This window comes from Grus americana, chromosome 4, assembly GCF_028858705.1.
Source record: "Grus americana isolate bGruAme1 chromosome 4, bGruAme1.mat, whole genome shotgun sequence".
NCBI lineage: Eukaryota > Metazoa > Chordata > Aves > Gruiformes > Gruidae > Grus > Grus americana.
Window position 1 is genome coordinate 26666439 of NC_072855.1, and position 20383 is coordinate 26686821.

The window sequence follows — 20383 nt, forward strand, 5'->3', positions numbered from 1 at the left end:
ATATAAGCTTGAACCCTTGGAACATTTGCCTCCTATGTTTGGGACTGGATATGCTGTGAATGAATAAACACCAATGAATAAAAATACCCCCCTCAAAAAAACCACCAAACAATAAAATGTCTACAGAAGACATGTCAGTCCACTGTGTTTAAGCAATTTAATATCAAATATCAAATGTTAAAAATATTTCCACATATCCCCATAAATAAAAATATTCCCACATATCATCCATCCAGTCTTCTGTGACTGAATTTCTGAATGGCATCTCACAAAGAATGCAGAAAGCTATTGATTTCACAGTTTATCTGTACCACAAAGCACTTCTGAAAATTCAGCACCTGGCGTATGTGGTAAAAGATCATGAAGAGTTTATGTAATATAATAAATGAGACCACTGGAACCTACCCTGGTTAGGAAGACATACCGAATTGTGTAAAAACTGTCCAAAATTGAAAGTTCATCTCTGAAGCCTCCTCTAATTTTAATAGGGATTTCTATATACACCTGTAAAACATTACTGCCTAGGTAGTTCTGTAATGATGTTAAGAGTGCAGATGATACTGACAGACTTCAACAAACATCTAAGGATGCTTATGGATGAAACCAGAGGCAGCTTTGGGGCTGCAGAGAACAAAAAACGTGCAGCCCCCACATTTGTTGTAGTTGTGAGAAAAGTTTTGTGTGTGAGTGGGGTGGGATTCCCCACAGTCTGACTGGTACACTTATGTCAAGAGAAGGTATCCGGTCTTCGGCTTGTGTGACCTTCAGGTAGGTGCAGAAAAATTCTTGGTGGTTCATTTTCATTCAGCTTATACAGCTTGCAAACCTCATTATTTATCTGCAAACATCTGCTTATACTGAATGAGTGTCAGAAATGTAACCCTGTTCGTGAATATCTCTGCTGAAAAAGACTGGACCAGAGATTATTCTGTTATTAGTCTTTAGCCGTTAGTGCAGTACCGTGTCAAGTGCTACTGTTGCCAAACTTTGTGGGTTTTTTTACTCCATTCATATAACAGACAGTATTTCAGAACCAGAATATCTCTGTGTACATTTCTGTGCATACGTACAGCTAACATTCCTTGCATCATGAACTGAACTTCTCCTTGGGAAAGCTCACAACTTTGGGGTTTTGTCCCTTGTCCTCTTTTTATTCCCTCATTGTAGCCTGTGATTAGTAGGAGAAAAGGAGCCTTTTACCAACGACCCAGTACTGAGTTCAGCATTGATCAATACACTCTTCAAGCTTGCAAGAGGATGCTTATCAATCTCTCCTGCTGTGGTATTTCTAATCAGGCAGTACAGGTAGTCGAAAGTTCACATTTATAATTCACCATGTTCCTCCATTTGTTGATACGGTCTCTTGCTGCAGAATGCTAAAATCTTCCTAATCTTCCTTGCATTTATTAAAAGAACACTTGCCCGTCTGGCATGCCTTTCTAAAGTTTTCACTATTTTTCATGTCCTTAGTGGGTTGGGCATTGCAAATGAAACACCCTGGTAAGGCTGCTCTCTGATTCAATCACAGGCCAAGCCTTGTGCCATACCTCCAATCTTTAAAAAGTTTATATATAATTTATCAGTGTTCTCTGTACCATCTTAAGCTTACACTTGCAGCTACTGAGTCACTTATCTTAATAACACAGGGATATACCAAAATGCTGAAAGTTATGAAAATGCTGACACAGAAAGCAACTGGAAGGAGTATCTTCCTATTTTGCACATCTTCAGAAAGGTTGTGGTTTCTCTTTTTCACTGCTTTGGCAGGCGCTCAGTGATTAAAAGGGTAATCCTTCCAGGAAGGGTGAGTAAATGGAAACTCCAGCTGTGAGGGAAAAGAAAGAAGACCATGTTTGATATTGCTACAGACCACTGAGCAAAAATCACAAAGCAATCTGGTAGAGAGAGACAGAAGACTTCTGTTTCTTTTTCTGAAAAATGTAACAGGCATTGACCCAATGTCCTTTATTGTTTCTCGAGATTTGGACAGCCAGCTTGAGATAACCACAAACAAGAACCAAATTGTTCATTACAACTTTGCATAAAAACTTATTTTAGCTTTGCGTTATACACTACTGATACAAATAATGGAGCTAGTTTGGCTACGAGGAACTGCAATCCTATCGACCTTGGAGGAATGTTCTCTCTTTTATTTGAAATAAATGCAAACTGTATACAGATGTTAGCAACAGTACCTTCTTTCAAATCAAGAAGGACAAAATAGATAAATCATTATCTGAACCTCAGCTGCTCCATGCTGCAAGGTGGTGAATACCACAAAACCAATGTTACATCAGCTCCTGTTAAAATGATTGAGAATTCGAGGCCACTGGAGGCCACAAAAGATTGCATGCTTCCGACGGTGATGCTATTTAAAAGACAAAATTTCAAATTTAAACCAACCTGTATTGCAAAAATACTGGTTCTATAAAATATTTTATTATGGTTGTCAAAATTTACTTAATAATGTTGTTTGTTAAATATTTCCATAGCATCTGCAATAAGGTTCTCAGTAAATAATTGGAAACACCAAAAAAGCCTCCCTCTTCTTTGGATATTCAAACAGGCTTCAAATTAGATATGGAGTGTTGACAACGATTTCATCTGAAAACACATAGTCGCTATGAAGGAAAGTGGCAATGGGGACTCAGGAACTGTGTATTCTGTTTGCAGACCAGCTATGCTACAGCTCGTGTGCCTAGAAGTAAATTACCAACCTTTGTGACCCAAAGTCTTCATCGAACATCTAACTCATAGTGATGTGAGCATTAGTAAACTTGCACCGTGTCTGAAGAGTCTCAGCTGGAGCTAAACAAATGCAAAGCATTGCATATTTTCTTTCATATATTTCTAAAATATGTGTATTATTTTACAGAGATACTAAGGTGGTTTATTTTTTTTTTCCCTGAGACTTCAAAGTGCATTGGTGGAAGTAGGTGTATATGTCTGGGCCTGAAAGGTCAAAATGTATCTCTTTACATCCATAATTTTTTTAAATTGAGAGAGAGCTAATCCCAGGTATCATTACTGCCAATAGTTCTCTGATAGGCTTATAAATTCACTGGGGGCCAACAGAGAGCTGTGTTAGTTCCAATTTCAGATATGTCTGTGCTGATCATGTTGGACTGCCATGGAGGAGAAATGGGACTGTATCGCTAATGAGGTAGATAAGTCCTCAGCAATTACAATGATACGCTTCTAAATATCTGAGCTATCAATCATCAACGAAAGCAAATTGGTGCCTTGATGGTCCGGAAGAATCCCCTTACAACTGTCAGAAACCAAATCATTAATAACACAGGAATCAATTTCTGCCCCTCCTCTCTGCTCAATCAGCAATATTATAGCAGGGGAGAATTAGGAAAAGGAGAAGCCAATAGCTGAAACTTGATTTCTTAAGATATAATTTAATGTCTTCTCTCAAGTTAAAGTGAACGGTAGCATGGTCCAAATTCTCAGCAGGAGAGACTATATCGAACAAGAAATGACAACAGACGCAGAACAAAAGGGAAAATCGGGAAAAGAAAAAATTATATAAACCAAAGGGAACATCTTGGCTGTAAAGGGCCAAGAAGGATATTCCTTATTAAGTTTTCCAAAGTATGGCACTTTTTAAGCCGTTAACTTTTGGGAATAAACAATGGTTTAACATTCTGTTTCAGTGAAACAAAGGCCAATCTGTGAAAAAACAACTTTTGCTAAAAGAAAATATAAAATTTAGTGTTATGACTGAGAGACAGCAAACCAGACTCTAGAAATTTATGTTTTGCATGCAAGTGTATTCAGTCCTTCCCTTCCCAAATTACAAATGCTAAGAAATAGATAAGCACTCCTGATAAAGACATGGATTTGTCATCCTAGGTCCATTTAAGAAATACATGATCTTGCAGACTGATCAGAAATTTTTTCCCTTGTGACATTTCAGTTTGGCAGCATTAAACACCTAGTGGTCTTCAATGTGTGCTTCCACGTTTCAGTTACATCTAAAGAAATCTCCTGGCTATTTTAATATTTTCTTTTGTAATAGAGAAAATAATCTGGTAACAGTTAATCTTAATTTACTGGGGCAATATTCAAAGCCTTGATTTTGGTTTAGCTAAGTGTTTGTCAGTCTTTTTATCACACATTTGAGAACACCCAGCAGACACACTAATTCCTAATTTTCTAGTGCTGTTTCCCCGTAGAGCGTCCTCCACCTGTAGAAAAATGGTCACCAAACAGCAGGTAGCTCTTCTGCTGACTTTGCAGCCACTTTAGTAAGAGATGAGTGGCTGAGAAAAGAAGTGGAAAATCAGGTTCTGCATCTTCAATTTAAAAAGTGTTAATTAGCTTCAAGCCTTAGTTTACTTGTAATTGTTATGGTATTAGAATCCCGATCAGCTGACTCTCCTTTTGCTCCTTCCCCATCAATATACTTTATTACACATTCTCGTGATGTCTTCCCGAGTCTCTTCCAATCAATCTTCAAGTTTAATCATCATAAGCCAGAAATGAGGCTGATTGCAGATGTTGATTCTAACATCCTTGGTCGCAAAAATACGTCTTTTTTTGCTGCTAAAAAGTAATTGAAAGCATCTGGGGATGATTAGAAACGGGAGCAGATGGCTTGCTGTCCTGGAACCTACGCTGCCAGAAGGGGGAACCTGCTGCACATCCTGGAGAGAAACCCGGGAGTACAAACCACAGGAGGCTACAGGAGCTGAAAGTCAGAGGTGTCCGTGGTGAGACCCGCGCTTTGTTTTCTTTTACTTTGGTACCACTTCAGCCGAGTTATATTACATTTACAGACTCCCAGCTGAGAACAGAAACACGTTCGCATAGTTATCTGGCACAGATCATTAAAAAAAAAAAATCAATATTAGGACAAGGTTCAGATTAATGAAGGGAGGATTAACCCTTTCCAAGACCTTGCAAATGGCATATGCTCCGTATTGCAGAGTGAGCCCGCAGCTTCTGCTTTGTGCTATCCAGCTTGGTCCTCCTGTCAATGTTGCTGATATACCTGTACTTGATTAAAGCTCCTTAGCTTTAAGGCTTAATGATTACTGACCACAGATTTCAGAAACTTTGCTGCATTTTAATTTTTCTTAATGGATTCATGTTTGGGCACACGCAGCTTTGAAAAGGCTTTATTTTGCCTTTTTTACGTCATAGGGAACGAGTAACACTGTGACACATGGACCCAGCCGGACGCAGCAAGATATTTCATTTGCACATTGCATCATTTTTGTGCGACATCACTGTGCTAGCACAGCATCAGGGAACCGGAAAGCGCCCTGTCTGGGACCTGTGACCTTACGATTCATGTTTACATTGCTGACACACATGTGTCTCGCTAAATGGCTCTGGAAAGCCTGTTTGGCCCTCAGTGAGGAAACACTCCCCGGACTAGCGCTGAAGCGAGCGTTATATTGTTGCTGTCACCGCCCCAACACCGAAGTCCCCCTGCACAGGCCCTACAAAGCGAGCTGAGGAGCAGCGGCCGGGCCTGCTGCGGACAGCAGGGCCCCGGGGGCAGCGAGGGGCCAGTCTCCTCCGCAACACCCTCGCCCGGGCTACCGCAGCCACTCCTAGGAGGAGCCGCCCCACACTACCTCCCAACAAGGCCTTGTGACGTCGCCAGGCGTGGTCGCAAACGTCACGTCGCCGGGCCTACATTACCCGACAGGCCCTGCGGTCCGCTGGAAGTGACGTTTGGCCGTATCCGGGGAGTGTGCGGCAGCTGTAGGTGGGGCTTTGCCGTTTGTGGCGCTTGCGGTGGGTTGTGGGAGGCCGGCCGGAGCTCGATTTCGGGAGGCCGCGGTCGCCCCTGCTCTAGCTGAGGCGCTTCTCTCCCCGCAGGTGCGGCCATGGCGGATTCCACGCAGAACGGGCCCATGCAAGGCGGGGCCGGCGGCGGAGCTGTGGTAAGGAGCCCCCGGCCGTGGCGGGAGGGGGGAAGCAGGCCGTGGCGCCCGCCCTACTCGGGGGGCGGGGGTGCGTGAGGGTCCCGGGCCGGCTATGGTGTTTGTCCAGCAGCGTGGGCGCCCCTTGTGCTGCTGGGAGGGTCCTGCTGGGGTGGCAGCATGGCCGGCTGCTCGCCTGGGTACGGGCGGGGGAAAGCGGCTCTTTCACTTTCCGATTGAAAGCGTGCTGTTGCGCCGCCCTTCTTGGAAGTGTCTCGGTCAAAACTAATTCTGTGTGGCAGCAGCTGTGCGTTCGTGGTTGTATTGTGCGAGTAAGTAGTGATACGAAGGTTACTTGGGTTAACTTTTGGTCGTTTTCATAAAAAGGAATTAGGAGTATAGAGGAGAAGCAGTCTTCAAAAGCTGACTCAAATTTGGAAAAAAAATTTCAGCCCTTTCAGATGAAAGGAAGGTGGTATTTTGCTGCTTCTCTTAAGCAGCTAGTAGCCAAAAGCATGCTGTGTTTCATTAGAGCTTTTCTGGTACCAGGGGTGAAGAGGACTGTGGCTAAGGAGAGCTCAACAACAGGAGAGGTGCTACATTACTGTTAAAAGCTTTTAAGCTTTTTTTTCTGGTTTTTTTTTTTTTTGAGGCTAAGAATATGTAGGTCAAAATGATGCAGCTTTCCTAATGACATAGTTATGCTAACTTTACCTGATCTTTTCTTTTTTCTTCCTCAGTAAGAATTGTGGAGATTTAGCCCCAGGTGTGTGCAGTGAATTCTAAAAGGAACCTTGAAGCAATAGATACAAAAGTCAGTCAGGTCTAAAGATCTTGCATGATACCTTTTTGAAGCTGCTGTTTAGTGAGGTTGGTTTGTACAGAAAAACTACCTTCGTAGAAGATTTTACTGCTGTGTTTGGTTGTAATGTACAAAGGAGCCTTTTGATTCTGAGGAACCCTAGCTATTTTTGATCTGGTTAGTAACATGATGTGAGTCAAGTATCACACAGAATAAAAGGATGCTCTTTGCTTCAAGCTATAATTTGATTTTATCCAAGGTTGGAGAAGGACTTGCAATTTAATATAGAAGGGAAGAATGCTCATTGTATGCAAACATTAAGATACCAACTTCTGTGGGGGTTGGGTTTTTCTTTTCTTCTAATATAGCAATTTCTGATGGCTAACAAGTTGGATACAGCCATGTGGATTTCTCGCTTGTTCACAGTTTACTGCTCAGCTTTATTTGTCCTGCCTCTTCTAGGGTATGTATTGTAATATTGTAAAATAGTGTTTAAAAACTTATAAAGTAACTATGCTCCTTTTCTTAGAGTTGTCTTTCATGTAAGAGTAAATTTCTATTACTCAGCTTACTTGAATGCTTTTTGTCAGAACAATTTGCAGACTTTAGATTGATTTAAGCCACTTTTAGATGCGTTTGGAAAATGTGTTGAACAGCTGTCAAGTAGTGGCAAATGCATGTTTTTATGTGTAGCTATGGAGTAATATATTGAGTTGTTTTACCTTTGGCACCTGTGGTAAGTCAGTGTTAGTGTCTTTTGAGTTGTATTTTGGTAATAGTGCTTATGTATGATAATAGAAATACTTCAGGTGTTGTGCAATTGTGATGCAATTCTCAAGGGTGGAAGACTTCTGAGCAGGGGCTTGGTTCATATGGTAACATCTCCTCTGATGATTTGCAGGTTGCATGAAGCAGCAAGCTTTTATCAGCGCGCCTTGCTGGCAAATGCTCTTACTAGTGCCCTCCGACTACACCAAAGGCTACCGCACTTTCAGCTTAGTAGGGCTTTTCTGGCCCAGGCTTTGCTGGAGGACAGCTGCCACTACCTGTTGTACTCTCTTATCTTTGTGAATTCCTACCCTGTTACAAGTATCCTTTACTTGTGTCATCCTGGTAATATTTTTAAATATCTTAAAAACTTGATTCTTTTCATCACCTGTGCCATGATTAAAAAAATAAACTAGAATATGTTTGCGATTCGTGGAACTTACTCTATGTAAAATAGGAGAGGCTTATGTTGATTGATCCATATTCAGGTTAATCACCTCTATAACTAGTGCACTGCAGTCTCTGGCTACTTGGATTTTCTTTTCCTGAGACTTAAGTTCAGTGGATTTTATGACCAGCCTCAAGTGATACTTTGAGAAGTTGGTAACTTTGATTTATTGCCAGTACAGGGTTTATATATGACTCCTCACTGTAACTGGGACATATATCATGGAGAGACAATTATTCAGTAGTAGCTTTTTTCAGATAAGCTATTAAACAAAGTCTGCAAAAAAGACTTACTCCTGTGGCTTGTCAAAGGCGACATGTAAGAACTAACTTCTCTTTGTGCCACTCTGTATGTATGCTTAATGTCCTACTCTTAAAAGCTCTGATGGAGGAATGCTTACATTCTTGCTCTCTAAAATCTGAATGGCTGGCAACTGCATGTTCTTTACCAAAGAAATGTATTTTGTTGCATCTTTTATTAAAAAGAATATTATGACTACATGTATTTGATAAACTTTAAGTAGTAATCTCACATGTGTCTTTCATGCAGAAAGAATGCCTTTCAGTAGAAATGCACTGGTGTGTAATGGTGTATGTTGTGCTTTTGCATACCTGCATATGCACACATTCTGAAGCTAATAAAAATGCATAGCAAAGAGATGTAAGAAGCAAAGGGAAGAGCTATATGGTTGTTAGACATATGCATGTCTTAATCCAGTATAGGTCATGCCAACCTCTTGCAAAGAGCCATCAAGCTGTGACTTGTATGTTAGCATAACATCATGGAGAAATGAAGCACTTCTGCAGCTTATTTTCCTTACCGCTTGCTTCAGTGAGTATTTTTCCAGTTCTGCTGTTCTCTTTACTTCATGCTGCCACATATACAAAGAAGGTTCTTGATGTAAGTATGGTATGATTAATACCATTAGTATTCCTGGGCTTTATAAACAAGTTTGAGTTGCAGCTATGGCTTCCTTCAGCTGTGCTAGAGGAGTTAGAGTGAAATTTTGGTATGGAATCTCAGCACAGAGAATCTGAGAAGTCTTTTCTTTTTTGGTGTTGATGTTTATTTTTTTCTACTTCTGTTATGATTCAGTGATACATTGGAGTTCACACTAATTATTTTTCTTCAAATCCTGTTCTTTGAAGGAAGCAAATGCTATGTAACAGTTAAGTTGAAACTTAAGACATATCTTTTCAAGCTAAACCATAGCCTGTGAAACTTCAAGTTCTATTTCAGTAGTAAAATAACAAACTACAGGGTGAGGCTAGCAAGCAAAATACTTGCCAGTTGGACCTGCTGCTTGATGAACTGTCTTGTGCAGCTCAATGTAACTCCAGCCTTTGGTGTTCCTAACTGGGCTATTTTGCTACTGTAGGTACTTCCTCCTAGTGAACAGAGTAAGGCTCGTGGCCATCTCTGAGCAGTTGAACCTAAAATGAGTGGGTGAGGGAATTGGAGCCTCACGCTTTTAATTGAACTCTATGTAATTATGGAGTTCCAGGCTTCTGGTAGTTTCCTTTGGGATACTAATATCAATACCTTTTAAAGGATCTAGTCTAAAATGCTGAAATGAGTTGTAAATTATGATTGTTAGTATTTTTTGTGCTAGAGAAGATTGGTGTAACTTATTTGTTTTCTGGCAATCTTTCTTCTTTAAAGGCACGAAGTTCAAATAGTCTGCCATTTCTGAGAAATCTTTTAGAGAAACTGAGTGCTAATCAACAGAATATTCTAAAATTCATTGCTTGCAATGAAATTTTCCTGATGCCAGCTACAGTTTTCATGCTCTTCAGGTAAGAATTACTGTAAATATTTTCAAAGTTGGAAATTTACTGCACAAGATTACTTTTTGCAGTTGAATTCTCTGTGGGCCACAGATCTCCATCTGTATTGTTCTGGCTGACCAAAACTTGAACTTAGAGTTAAATTTGATTCCTAGACTTCTCAAGTTGGTGTATCATGAAATCAAAAAGCATTCACTCTGCTATACCTGAGCACAAAACCCCCTCCCCTTTCATAGCATGGGTGACATGTTGGGTCAAATCAAAGGTTTTTTAGGCCTGTAACTTGCATTCTTCTACGTTGTTCAGTAAGTTTAATTTTGGTCAGTGTAACAAATATTAAGATCTTCAGCTTCACTGAAAGTGAACTCTAATTTTTGACTACTGGATTATAGAAATTTAAGTGGCATGAAATTTCATTGTGCTAAACGTCTGCAAGCAGGAATAGGTTATGTCCTCTCCTGTGTTACTTCTGAGCAGTGACCCATGTCCCTCTTTTTTGATTCCATTTGGTTTTGCCTGCTGTGCAGCCTGTTGAATTCATTTTAGGGATCTTGAGCATATGCCTGTTTGAATGCTACTGAAGTCATATAGGCATAATGACCTGCCAGTCACTGAAGTTTGGGTCATTGCCTTTTAATATTTGGAGGGGGAATAACACCTTTTGTTCTATACAAGTCATAACACAGTAAGAGTATTTGTCCAGAGTGGTCTCACAGGCAGCAGAAGGGAGGCTTTTATCTTCTTGAAAGTTGATAGAATGCATAATTTGTCTTTATCTCTTGATATGTCAGCTGAACACTTCAATGCTTCAGCTCTGAAGGATTCCATTTCAGTTAAGGCCACTTACCAACTGACAGATATGCTCTGTATCCAGTATCTGAAACATTCAAGTGCTTTAAAGTTCTCTGTAAGGGAACTTCTTTCTTTCTCTCTCTCTATGGAGAATTTAGTATGTGAAGTGTTGCTGCTTGATTAATCATCTAGTAGATACTGAAGCTTGTAAAAGATCATATACCGAATTTTAAAAGTTTAATGGTTAAATGCAGCTATTGTGAGAATTAGTTCTTCAAAACTCTTTAAGCATATTAAATTGCTTGTAAATACTGTGCAGGTGTGAGATTTCCTCCCCCCCCCCCCCCCCCCCCCCCCCCCCCGTAGCTCACTTTTCCTTTTCACTTCATGTTTTTTCTTCTGGGAAAGGTGTTGCTCGTACTTGAAGGTGCTCTAGTTACTGGAATGTACATGTTCAACTTCCAAACAGAGCTATTTAATATTGTGTTACATAAAGAAGCTTCAGTCATTAAAATTAAACTCATGGTATTTCTGTGCTTTGCTGTGTATGGTTTGTATGCTACCCTTTCAGTATTTTACAGCATCGTCATGTGAAACAGCAGCTTTGCAAAGTATCAAAACCTAATTTCAGTGGAACTGAAATAGTTGGATATCAGCTTGACATATCTTGATATATTTATAATAGTTGCCAGTGTGTTCTGAGAATTTTGCAAAAGGTATTAGAAATACGGTCCAGGTACTGAAAGTGCTATGATTAGTGCTGAAAAAGACTCACTGTTACTGGACTATTTGTCAGCCAAATTTTGTGCTTGACCAGCAAGCCTTTTCTTAATACTGACCAGGAGTCCACCATTACTTCAGTGATTCTTTGCCCACCACCAGAAATGAGGGATATAAAGAAGTGCTGTTCTTGTAATGAAGTTTTTTAATTGCTTCATTGAGCAGTTTTATCTATAATGTAAGTTTCTGCTTTCATAAATGTATGGTTATGTAATCTTTCTTGTCAGATGTAGATTATCTGAACCAATGTGACCCCAATCTAGCTCTTTTGAGCCCAAGTAGTTTGCTTGCTTTTATTAGGAAAAGTCCAGATTTTATTTTTTCAGTCAGTATTAAGCTCTACTTCTCTGTTCTCTTTCAGTGGGCAAGGGAGTCTGCTCCAGCCATTCATTTACTATAGATTTCTTACATTACGCTACTCCTCTCGGCGAAATCCATACTGTCGGTAAGCACTAAATTGATTTTGGAAGTTAATGTTTAACTGCAAAGTGTGTAGGCATTCAGAAATTTTTCATTCTAAAATGAATGCATAACTCATAATACTAAGTCTGTAACTGGTAATTATAGAATGTAGACTACACCTGGATGCTAAGAAAGAACAGCTGGTTCAAGGTTATGTTTATTTCATGTAACTGAACTTTTCTGAAATGTACCACTGTCCTTGAATGGGAGCTTTCAGAACATGCTTGCATAATTAAAACTACACTTTTGGGAGAAGAAAGTATTTTAATTGTTCTGCAACCATTTACCAGAAAAATATCCTTATTTTTAGATTAGAGGCTAAGCCTATACATGAACAGGCACTTAGGAACTTGTTTAATGTTGACAGAAAAAAATCTGTAGATGATCTTAAACATAATTACCTCCTTTAGTTATATTCATAAGTCAGGTTAATTATAATTGTAATTAGAGCCTTATTGATTTTATTTGAAAGTTGGTCAAGCCAATACTATTGCTTTTAAACTTTGAAACCATAAATATTTCTATGAGGATTTGCTCAGGTCAGTGCTTTCTCAGAACTTTTCTTATGACAAGCATTGCATAGCTTAAGATTTTTGTGAACATACTTCCCAGTCTGATCACTACTTGATTAGACAATGGTTTGTTACAGTACCAAGGAAGTAGCTTTGGCTGGCATGGTATGCAAAGACAGGCCTGAGAATCATAAACTTAATCGCCTCCTGTTCCATACTATTTTGTAACAATTCAATTGTTCCATCTTAGTATGCTAGGTTTTTTAACAAAAAAAAAAATCTATGCAGGTGCTTTACTACTTTTGTATCTAAAAAAACCTGTAAATTGTGCAATACTAAAACTAACTTTCAGTAGAACTAGTTTATTCAAGATGTTCTGCTGGCCTTCATGTACTTTTAAGGGAAACTGGTGGTTTGGGTTTTATTTCTCATGCCTGTCTTCTAATAGTTGCTTCTAGAGTGCAGGGTTCTGGCATTCTGGCAAGAAGCAGCGCAAACACAGTATTACCTCCTAACTCCTTACGCTACTTCTGATGACTTTTTTTTTTAATACTGTGGGCTTTTGCTTAAAGGTGGAATTTTTCTCCTGTCTTTATATCTGTCCTCAGCTGGAAGTTGCTGGACTAAAGTTAATTACAATGTTAATGTTGAAAGGGCAAGAATTCTGAAGCTCTTGCAAGATACTGCAACACTGTGTTGATCTAAAGAACTTGCTAAGTAGCTTGTGTGTGGTGTTGAGAACTGAATGAAAAAGGTTTAGATGATACTTGCTTCTGATAAATGCTATAGGATTTTAAAACTTTCTTTGCATGTGATTTTTCAGGACTCTCTTCACCGAGCTGAGGATTGTTGTTGAACACTTAATAATGAAGCCCTCATGCCCTGTTTTTGTAAGAAGACTGTGCCTCAGCAGCATTTCCTTTATAAGCAGATTGGCACCAACTGTTGCATAGCCAAATTTCAGGCACTTGTGTTTTGTGAACATTATGAGCAGCTGGCACTTCTGCTGATGATTATAAATTCCTGGTTTTACACTGATCTCACTCCAGGCTGTATAAAAATGTGTATATGCTTTTCTTGGAGATAATAGGAAATTTAGCATATCAAAAGCAAGTCATGGAAACTTAAAGTTACTGTGCTGTATTGCTAATCAGTGGGGAAAAAAAAAGGTAGCTGCATCCTATCTAAAACATGCCCAGTCATACAGAATCATTTTTTTAGGAATCAAGGATTGTTTGAGGTTGATTAAAACTTTTAAGAAATCTGTGCTCAGTAGATTTATGTTAGTTGGAACTATCGCTACTGTAGGATGGCTCCAGTGGATAGCAGTTGGTACACGTACCTATGCAGTACACTTTGGACAGTATTCTTCTGCTTACTAAATGTTTTTGTAGAACCATTTTGTCTAAATTACTGTACACAATGCGAAAAATATGGCCCATGTTGAATTTAACAAAAGGGATTAAAATCTATCCAGTTGACATGGTTAATGGCTTTTCTGAAGGAGAGGGTGTTCTTACTAATATTGCTTAAAAAGAACTCTTCCAAGTTTCTACCTTGTGATGTAGTCTTACATTATGTTGTTGGAAGAAATCTCAAGACTCTGATCATGGGAAAACTCTGTGCAGCTATCTTGTCATAACAAGATGTTTTACCAAGCCAAATTGCTGACCTGTAGGCTTTTCAGACAAAGATGCAATGCTTAAACTTTTAACCATCTCTTAAGTGAACTGATCAATGTAAATGAAGTAACTTTTGCAGAATCATTGCAGATTTGTTCTTGTGTCTACACAAATGTGAGACTGCAGTAATTCAAGCATGTCAGCTTTTTAGAAAATTAATCTGTAGCTAGCTCTATATAAATTGTTCTTCCAGTTTCTGAGACTCTTATTGTGATGGGAAAATAGCATAAAGGATTGCACCTGTTCAGGCAGCTTCTTGAAACAAATGGCTGTAGCATTTTTCTGGCATGAATCCATCTGATAGCTGATCTGAAGTTGGTGTCATGACTACAGAAGTGAGTATTAAATTGAGTGCTGATTACACATTCACCCAGCAGCTGAAGGGTAGGTTGTGGAAAAAGAATGTTATCTGTCTGAACATAACTTCTTTCCGTAAATTCAAGGCAAAGTATTTGCCTAATCTTCTGTAGTTAATGTTAGCATTCTACTTGCATAAAATTAAATGAATTTCTTCAGCCTTTTGTAAACTTCTGTAGCACTGTACTAAACTATTCTTCCTTGGTCAGAGAAATCTTCTGTGAACCACTTTTGAAAACAGTCTTGAAGCAAAGTATTCTCCTGTAACCATTGAGCTGTCTTGTTTGTGATGTAGATGTCATTCAGACTTTCCAGTTGTAGTAGCTTGTTAGATCAGAGTCATGTATTTATAAACTTATTTCATTTTTTGCTCAACCTCTTGGTACTGATGAACCGATGGGTAATTTAATATGATACTCTTTGACTACTTGTCTTGCTCTCTGAACATGATTAGCTATTTATAGAACACTTGTGCACTGCAGAAGCAACTGCATGCAGTAATGGTCTACAGCTGCTAAAGACTTGCAATGAGATTATCTATATGTATATCCTGTAATTTGAGGATTTTATAAAAACTAAATTTCTACTGCAATAAAAGGAGTGCTAAATATAACTTGCTAGGCTCTTCAAGCTTATTTTCTTTCTAACAGAACATACTGATGCTTGAACCTGGAAGTTGAGCAGAATGCTGTCCTGTATGTGTGCATGTTCTTATGTTCCCACTGCTGCTTCTGAATTGGGACATAATGTCTTGTGCATTTCTAAATCATAGGGAATTTTTGCCTTCTAAAGTGCAAAAATTTATGACCCTTCAAAATTTAACCCAAGAATAAGCACTGCAACAGTGATATCTAATCAGAGCAGAAATCTAGACCTACTTATCACCATTTCAATTCTCAGCACTGTTCTAGACCCTTTTCCATGTTGCATGGTATATTTTTTGAGTGGTGACATCAGACTCTGTTCAGGTCTTTGCACCACTGATTTAAAAATTAATTTGGTCATCTGAGTTGGTCCACCATACTGGCAGTGGAAGGCAAATAAATACTTCTGTAATTAGTGTAAACAAAATAACATGTTACTTCTGAGCAAACTTTTGTAGTCTGAGACTGCTGTTATGGGTGCATTCTACTGTTCCTTTAATTGTATGCTGTTATTAGAGAAGAGTCTAAATTGGATCTGATGTATTGCACCTGTAACTGAAGGATGGTAAGTCTTGTGATCCAACTCTGAATGGATGAGGAAGATTAAAAGGAATAAGTGAATGAGATTTCAGTAAGTAGAGAGTTGGGAGACAGTGCCATGAAGTAGAGCTTATATGTGAATACTAGATTTCTTGTTAACTCTTTCTATTAAGTTTTAAAAATGGATCAAGAGGAAAAAGATCTTTCATAAATGGGATTTAATCTGGCTAGTGGTATATTCTTGGCTTTGCAAGGAGTTGCTTGACAAATGAGGCCTGGATTTTACTTGTGGCCTGGTAAAACTTACCTCTCTGATGTGCCAAGAAAAACATGGAACAACGGGGTAAGAATAACTTCCAGGCAAAATAAATTGAGCAACTGACCTGCACTCTGCATCAACTTTTTTTTTACTGTAGCCTTTAGGCAGCCAAAGTGATAACACTTGAGTTTCCTCAATGCTGGCAAAACCACTCTGTCCTTGTGCCTGCTTCCTTACCACAGTTTGTGACTGTTTTTATACTAACAATTAAATCACATACGAAATGCTGGTTGTTTCCTGATAGCTTGAGACTCTTCTGGTGAAGAGAACTGTGTGTTCGTGCTGCTGTCAACAGCTAGCTGTGATGCAGAGGCTGTAACAAATCTGTGATGGTAGAGAAGTTTTGCAACTGACCATAAAAATGCCCAAATATGAAGCAGAAGAGTTTTTGTCTTACTGAAGGGACCTACCTACCTAACATGGTAACTGTTCCTGCTGGTATAAGTCACACTGGTTGTTTTTATTGTCTTTTGTAAATTTGTGCTGGACCTGCCCCTTGCTGTGCACTAGCTTGCTGTAGAAGTGATGCTCCAGTGTAAGACTTGTCTGATCTCACTTGTAGATAAATAAAGCATCAGGACCCAGTTGGTCTGTTGGAGTAGCTAATGCCAGTTGGGATTTCTTACACACAAAGCAATTCACTAATGCATCCATCCTTTCCTTTATTGTCTTTTATTTAATTTCATACTTCTATTGTCATTTTTGTGCTGTCAGTTTTATGTTTTGCTCCCTTCTTTGGTGAATGTTCAAGGGGAGCAATATCTTAGTGTTTTAAGTTACATGTTTTAAGAATTTTTTTAATATGCTCATGAGCCACATGAGCCACGACAGTCTTTGAGCTGCTAACTATATATGTGATAGTACTGTCCAAACAAAGTAGCAGGTTATTTTGTACAGTCTGTTGGACCTTCTTATTGTTAGGCACCTGTATTGCAACATTTGCTGTACAGATCCCTTATTAAGGAAGTACAGTTCTTGCCCATTTTACAGACAGGAACTGAGGCATGGAAGGAAAGAGCATTTGTCTAAGGTGATACAAGAGCTCTGGCAGAGCAGGAAATAGAAAAAGAGTTGCACAAGCATACATGGGGAACTGTGATTTGTTTCTACACCACATTGACCTCTTCGTCCTGTTTTCAAAATGATTGCTGCTTAAATGGTTTCAAAACGTACTGTACCTTATGGTGCTCAGATTAAGGGTAGCAAAGACCATTGAGCTAGAACAGCATGTTTTTAAAAGTGGTGTCAAAAATTGATTCCCATGTGCAAGAGCTAGGTATGGCCCCTGGTATCCTCATCTTTCTGGTGAGGAAAAATAACAGAGCAAGGTTGCAAGCACTTACGTGCCAGATGTTAGTAGGGTATGCTGGTCTGTTGTAATTGTCTATAATTTTTAATTACTACAGTGCAAGTATTTATGGTTAAACTATAGATACTGAAATTGGTTAGTGTATCTTTGTACTGTAACTTTTATTGTGCTATAACTTTCTTAAAATCACAGGAAGAGTTGGGCCTTGCTGTTTTAAATCACTTTTTAAGGCTAGAACCTTAAGCAATCCTTTATTGCAAAGATGCATTATCAGTATGGATAATGTAATTGAATTTAATCTTAAATGTGGATTCAAGAATATATTTTTCATAAAATGTCAGCATTACTTATTAACTTTTCTGCAGAAGCTAGCTCTGTGATAATAGCAGATAGTGTGCAGGTAAGGGAGTTTCATTGCTTAGTTCTGTGCCATCCAGATGGTACAAACTTCTAAAATGAATTGAAAAATTCATCTTTTACTTGTATTCAGGGACTGAGGCACAAAATGCTAATGTAAGGGCTCAGAGGGGAAATATAGTTCTCCTGCATATTTGAGAAAATGTGAAGCCCTTTCAAGAAAATCTAATAAACATAATAATCACAGGCTGCTGACACTAAGGAAAAAGCACCTCATTCGCTCCTTCTTTTATGCAGCGATTTACTGGTCCCTACTGATTTTCAAATTGGATCACTGCAGTAAATTATCCATGCCAGTACCTGTGAAAGAAAGCACTGGGATCTATATTTGTTTAGTGCTGTGCTTAAATCAGCAAGAATGATAAATTTGATGGTATGAAATTGGAAGTATCGAGGGCTTTTCTCAGTGAGCGAGCAAGTATCTCCATTTGTAATTTATTGCCGACCCTTTTTCACTGTATGTGCTTTGTATGTCAAGTATGTATTTTGAAACAAATTAAATTGTTTTCTGTATTGATACAGCTATGGTTTTGTTGATGTTCTTGAAATAAAATTGTATAGTTTTTTTCTGGATTTAAAATATTACCAATGTTGTGTTGCAAAACAGCACTTGTTTAAGTTCAAATCTCTTGAGTTTGAGTTACTGACCAACAGCTTTCTGTGTTAAATGTTCTAGCTGTGTGTTGGGTGTTGTGGTTTTTTGTTTTGTGGTTTTTTGTGTGTGTTTAGAATAGTGCATGATGTGATGAGCTACTGCAGTTTCCCATTTGTTTTTTCTAGAGGAAAAAGGAAGTTTAAGCTGTATATCAAAACAAAAAAAAAAAGCTGATCCCTGTCGCTTGAGCTGTTCTGCTTTACACCTGGCACAAGTAACACCAAGTTCTGTGAAAAAACTGACCTATGTGCTCAGTTCACTGCCATATTTTCAGTGCAGGTGTTAATAGAGAAAGCTGACCTGTGTTCTGGCGGGAGTCCTGTGCCTTTAATCTTAAAATAGGTTACTTTGTGACTACAATTACATCCCACTACGTAAGTGCTGCTGAACTGATGATGAGTTGTAGCTACTGCTTGATTACTCAGAATTTATATCAGTCTAATAATAATTTGTTTTGCAACTAGTAAGCAAAATTGTAAACCAGTGTTGTTAACATTACCCTCGTCTTGAGGACTATGCTTGGCTCATTTGCGATGGCATGTTAAATAGCTGACTTCTGGTCAGCCCCAGTGCCGACCAGATGGGCTTTATTCTACCACAGCTAGCTACCACCGTTCAGCTGTGTGTTTGTAGAAGCACTAGTGTAGACTGTATTCTGAGGAGCCATGAAAGACATTGCTCTTAAAGGAAAGCAATGGTTAATTTGAGTTCATCTCCCTGTATCCTGGTTCTCATGTGCCTGACCATGATATCTTGCTTGTGAGGTGAGTGGAGTGTTGCAGCAGTCCTGCCTGGGGTGAGGAACCTGGCCTCCTTGAGAACAGGTGCAGATCACGATGTCTTCATTTGCTGTGTGCGTTCCTGTGAGCGTTCACTCATGCATCTTTGCCAATGTGAAGAGCAAGAGTATGTTGGATGAAGATGGTGCATTGGTTGAGATATTTCACAGGAAAATCAAGCTGAAAATCAGAAATTATAAAGGTGCAGGCCTAGATTATCTGTAAGGGTTAAAGCAATATCAACTATAGTTTTACAAAGGTAGAAATATAAGGAGAAGGAAGAAGAATGGGGAGAAAAATGAGAATGCAGAAGAGTTCAGCTCTGTGATAAAAAGAGGTCTGGAAATCCTACTGGGTGCTCTGTTGCTTTCACAAACCTCAATTCACCATTCATGGTTTCATGCCATCAGTATCTTCTGGATAGCACTTAAGTTTTCTAGCTGTAAATTATTTCTAATTTAGTCTCTATTAAAATACTATTGGAATAGCACATTCAGAGGCTGCCACACTGTACAAGAGCTGACTGGCTGCTCTTGGTTCACTTAAAATGGAAAACAGCTGCAGTGGAACTATGTGGTTTTGTCCATTTTGTTTGAAGCTCCTGTAGTGGAAAAATAGAGAAATAAACACTTACTATGGTCTATATTGCTACTGGGCCTCTTGGCTTTTTTTAAAGCTTTTCTTTCCATGTTGCTTTGTTACACTTCTATATTGGCAATCTAGGGGAAGATATCATATGTGCAACTGCATGGGGGGTTGTCCTGGTGGATGTTTGCAAAGACACATATAGAATATGGTATTTGTAACTTAGAATTTTAATTTTTTTACTTTTTTAATCTAGAAAATCTGACCAGTGTTTTGAGATGACATATGTTTGCCTATTACAATCCCTTTCAACATAATTTCTGCTCTAGCAACTTCAGTTAAGTTCTGACTGAAGCACAACAAAAATCATTGTGAATCCTTTCAGTGAGAAAGTTTAAATCAAAGCCATTATTAGCAAGGTTTTTTCTGTAATGGTAGATGGAAATCTGAAGTTGACTTTCTGAATTCTTGTGCGTCCACTGGCATTTTGAGTTGGCGTGTGCTTGAGCATCCAGTGGTTCTTTTCATATTTTTAATTTTCCAATTTTTTAATATCACTCTGGGGCAGAGCTCAGCAAGACATCTGGTTGCATCAGTGCATATGTGCTGTGGATCAATGGTGTGTATACTTACAGCAGCAGATAAATGGCTAAACACATAATATTCTGAGGGTTTTTTTTGCTATTTGGGTATGTTAACACGCTGTTCTATATGATTAAAAAGCCTCTTCCTGCTCTCTGCCAGACTTCTATCTTTGCAGAGTGCTACACATTTGTAAGGGAAATAGTTTTTAAAAAAGATTCTTGGACTGCATAGGTGCTTCTAATATCCTGCCTTTATACACTTCAAAAGTACTAGTC

General features: G+C 38.8%; 1 protein-coding gene across 3 annotated transcripts; it reads left to right on the forward strand.

Annotated features, from left to right (window-relative positions):
* The first annotated feature begins 5704 nt into the window (after positions 1-5704).
* TMEM33 (transmembrane protein 33) lies at positions 5705-14885 on the forward strand. 3 transcript variants are annotated; one of them, XM_054825603.1, is made up of 8 exons: positions 5705-5728; positions 5842-5906; positions 7056-7150; positions 7589-7776; positions 8736-8803; positions 9566-9699; positions 11624-11707; positions 13060-14885. In XM_054825603.1, the coding sequence occupies exons 2-8, from the start codon at positions 5850-5852 to the stop codon at positions 13187-13189; spliced, it is 756 nt and encodes a 251-aa protein (XP_054681578.1). In that variant the 5' UTR covers positions 5705-5728; positions 5842-5849; the 3' UTR covers positions 13190-14885. The 3 variants fall into 3 exon arrangements, with proteins under 3 accessions (XP_054681578.1, XP_054681580.1, XP_054681579.1); XM_054825605.1 differs by having other exon boundaries at positions 5715-5724; XM_054825604.1 differs by lacking the exon at positions 5705-5728 and adding an exon at positions 5735-5757.
* The last annotated feature ends 5498 nt before the right edge of the window (positions 14886-20383 follow it).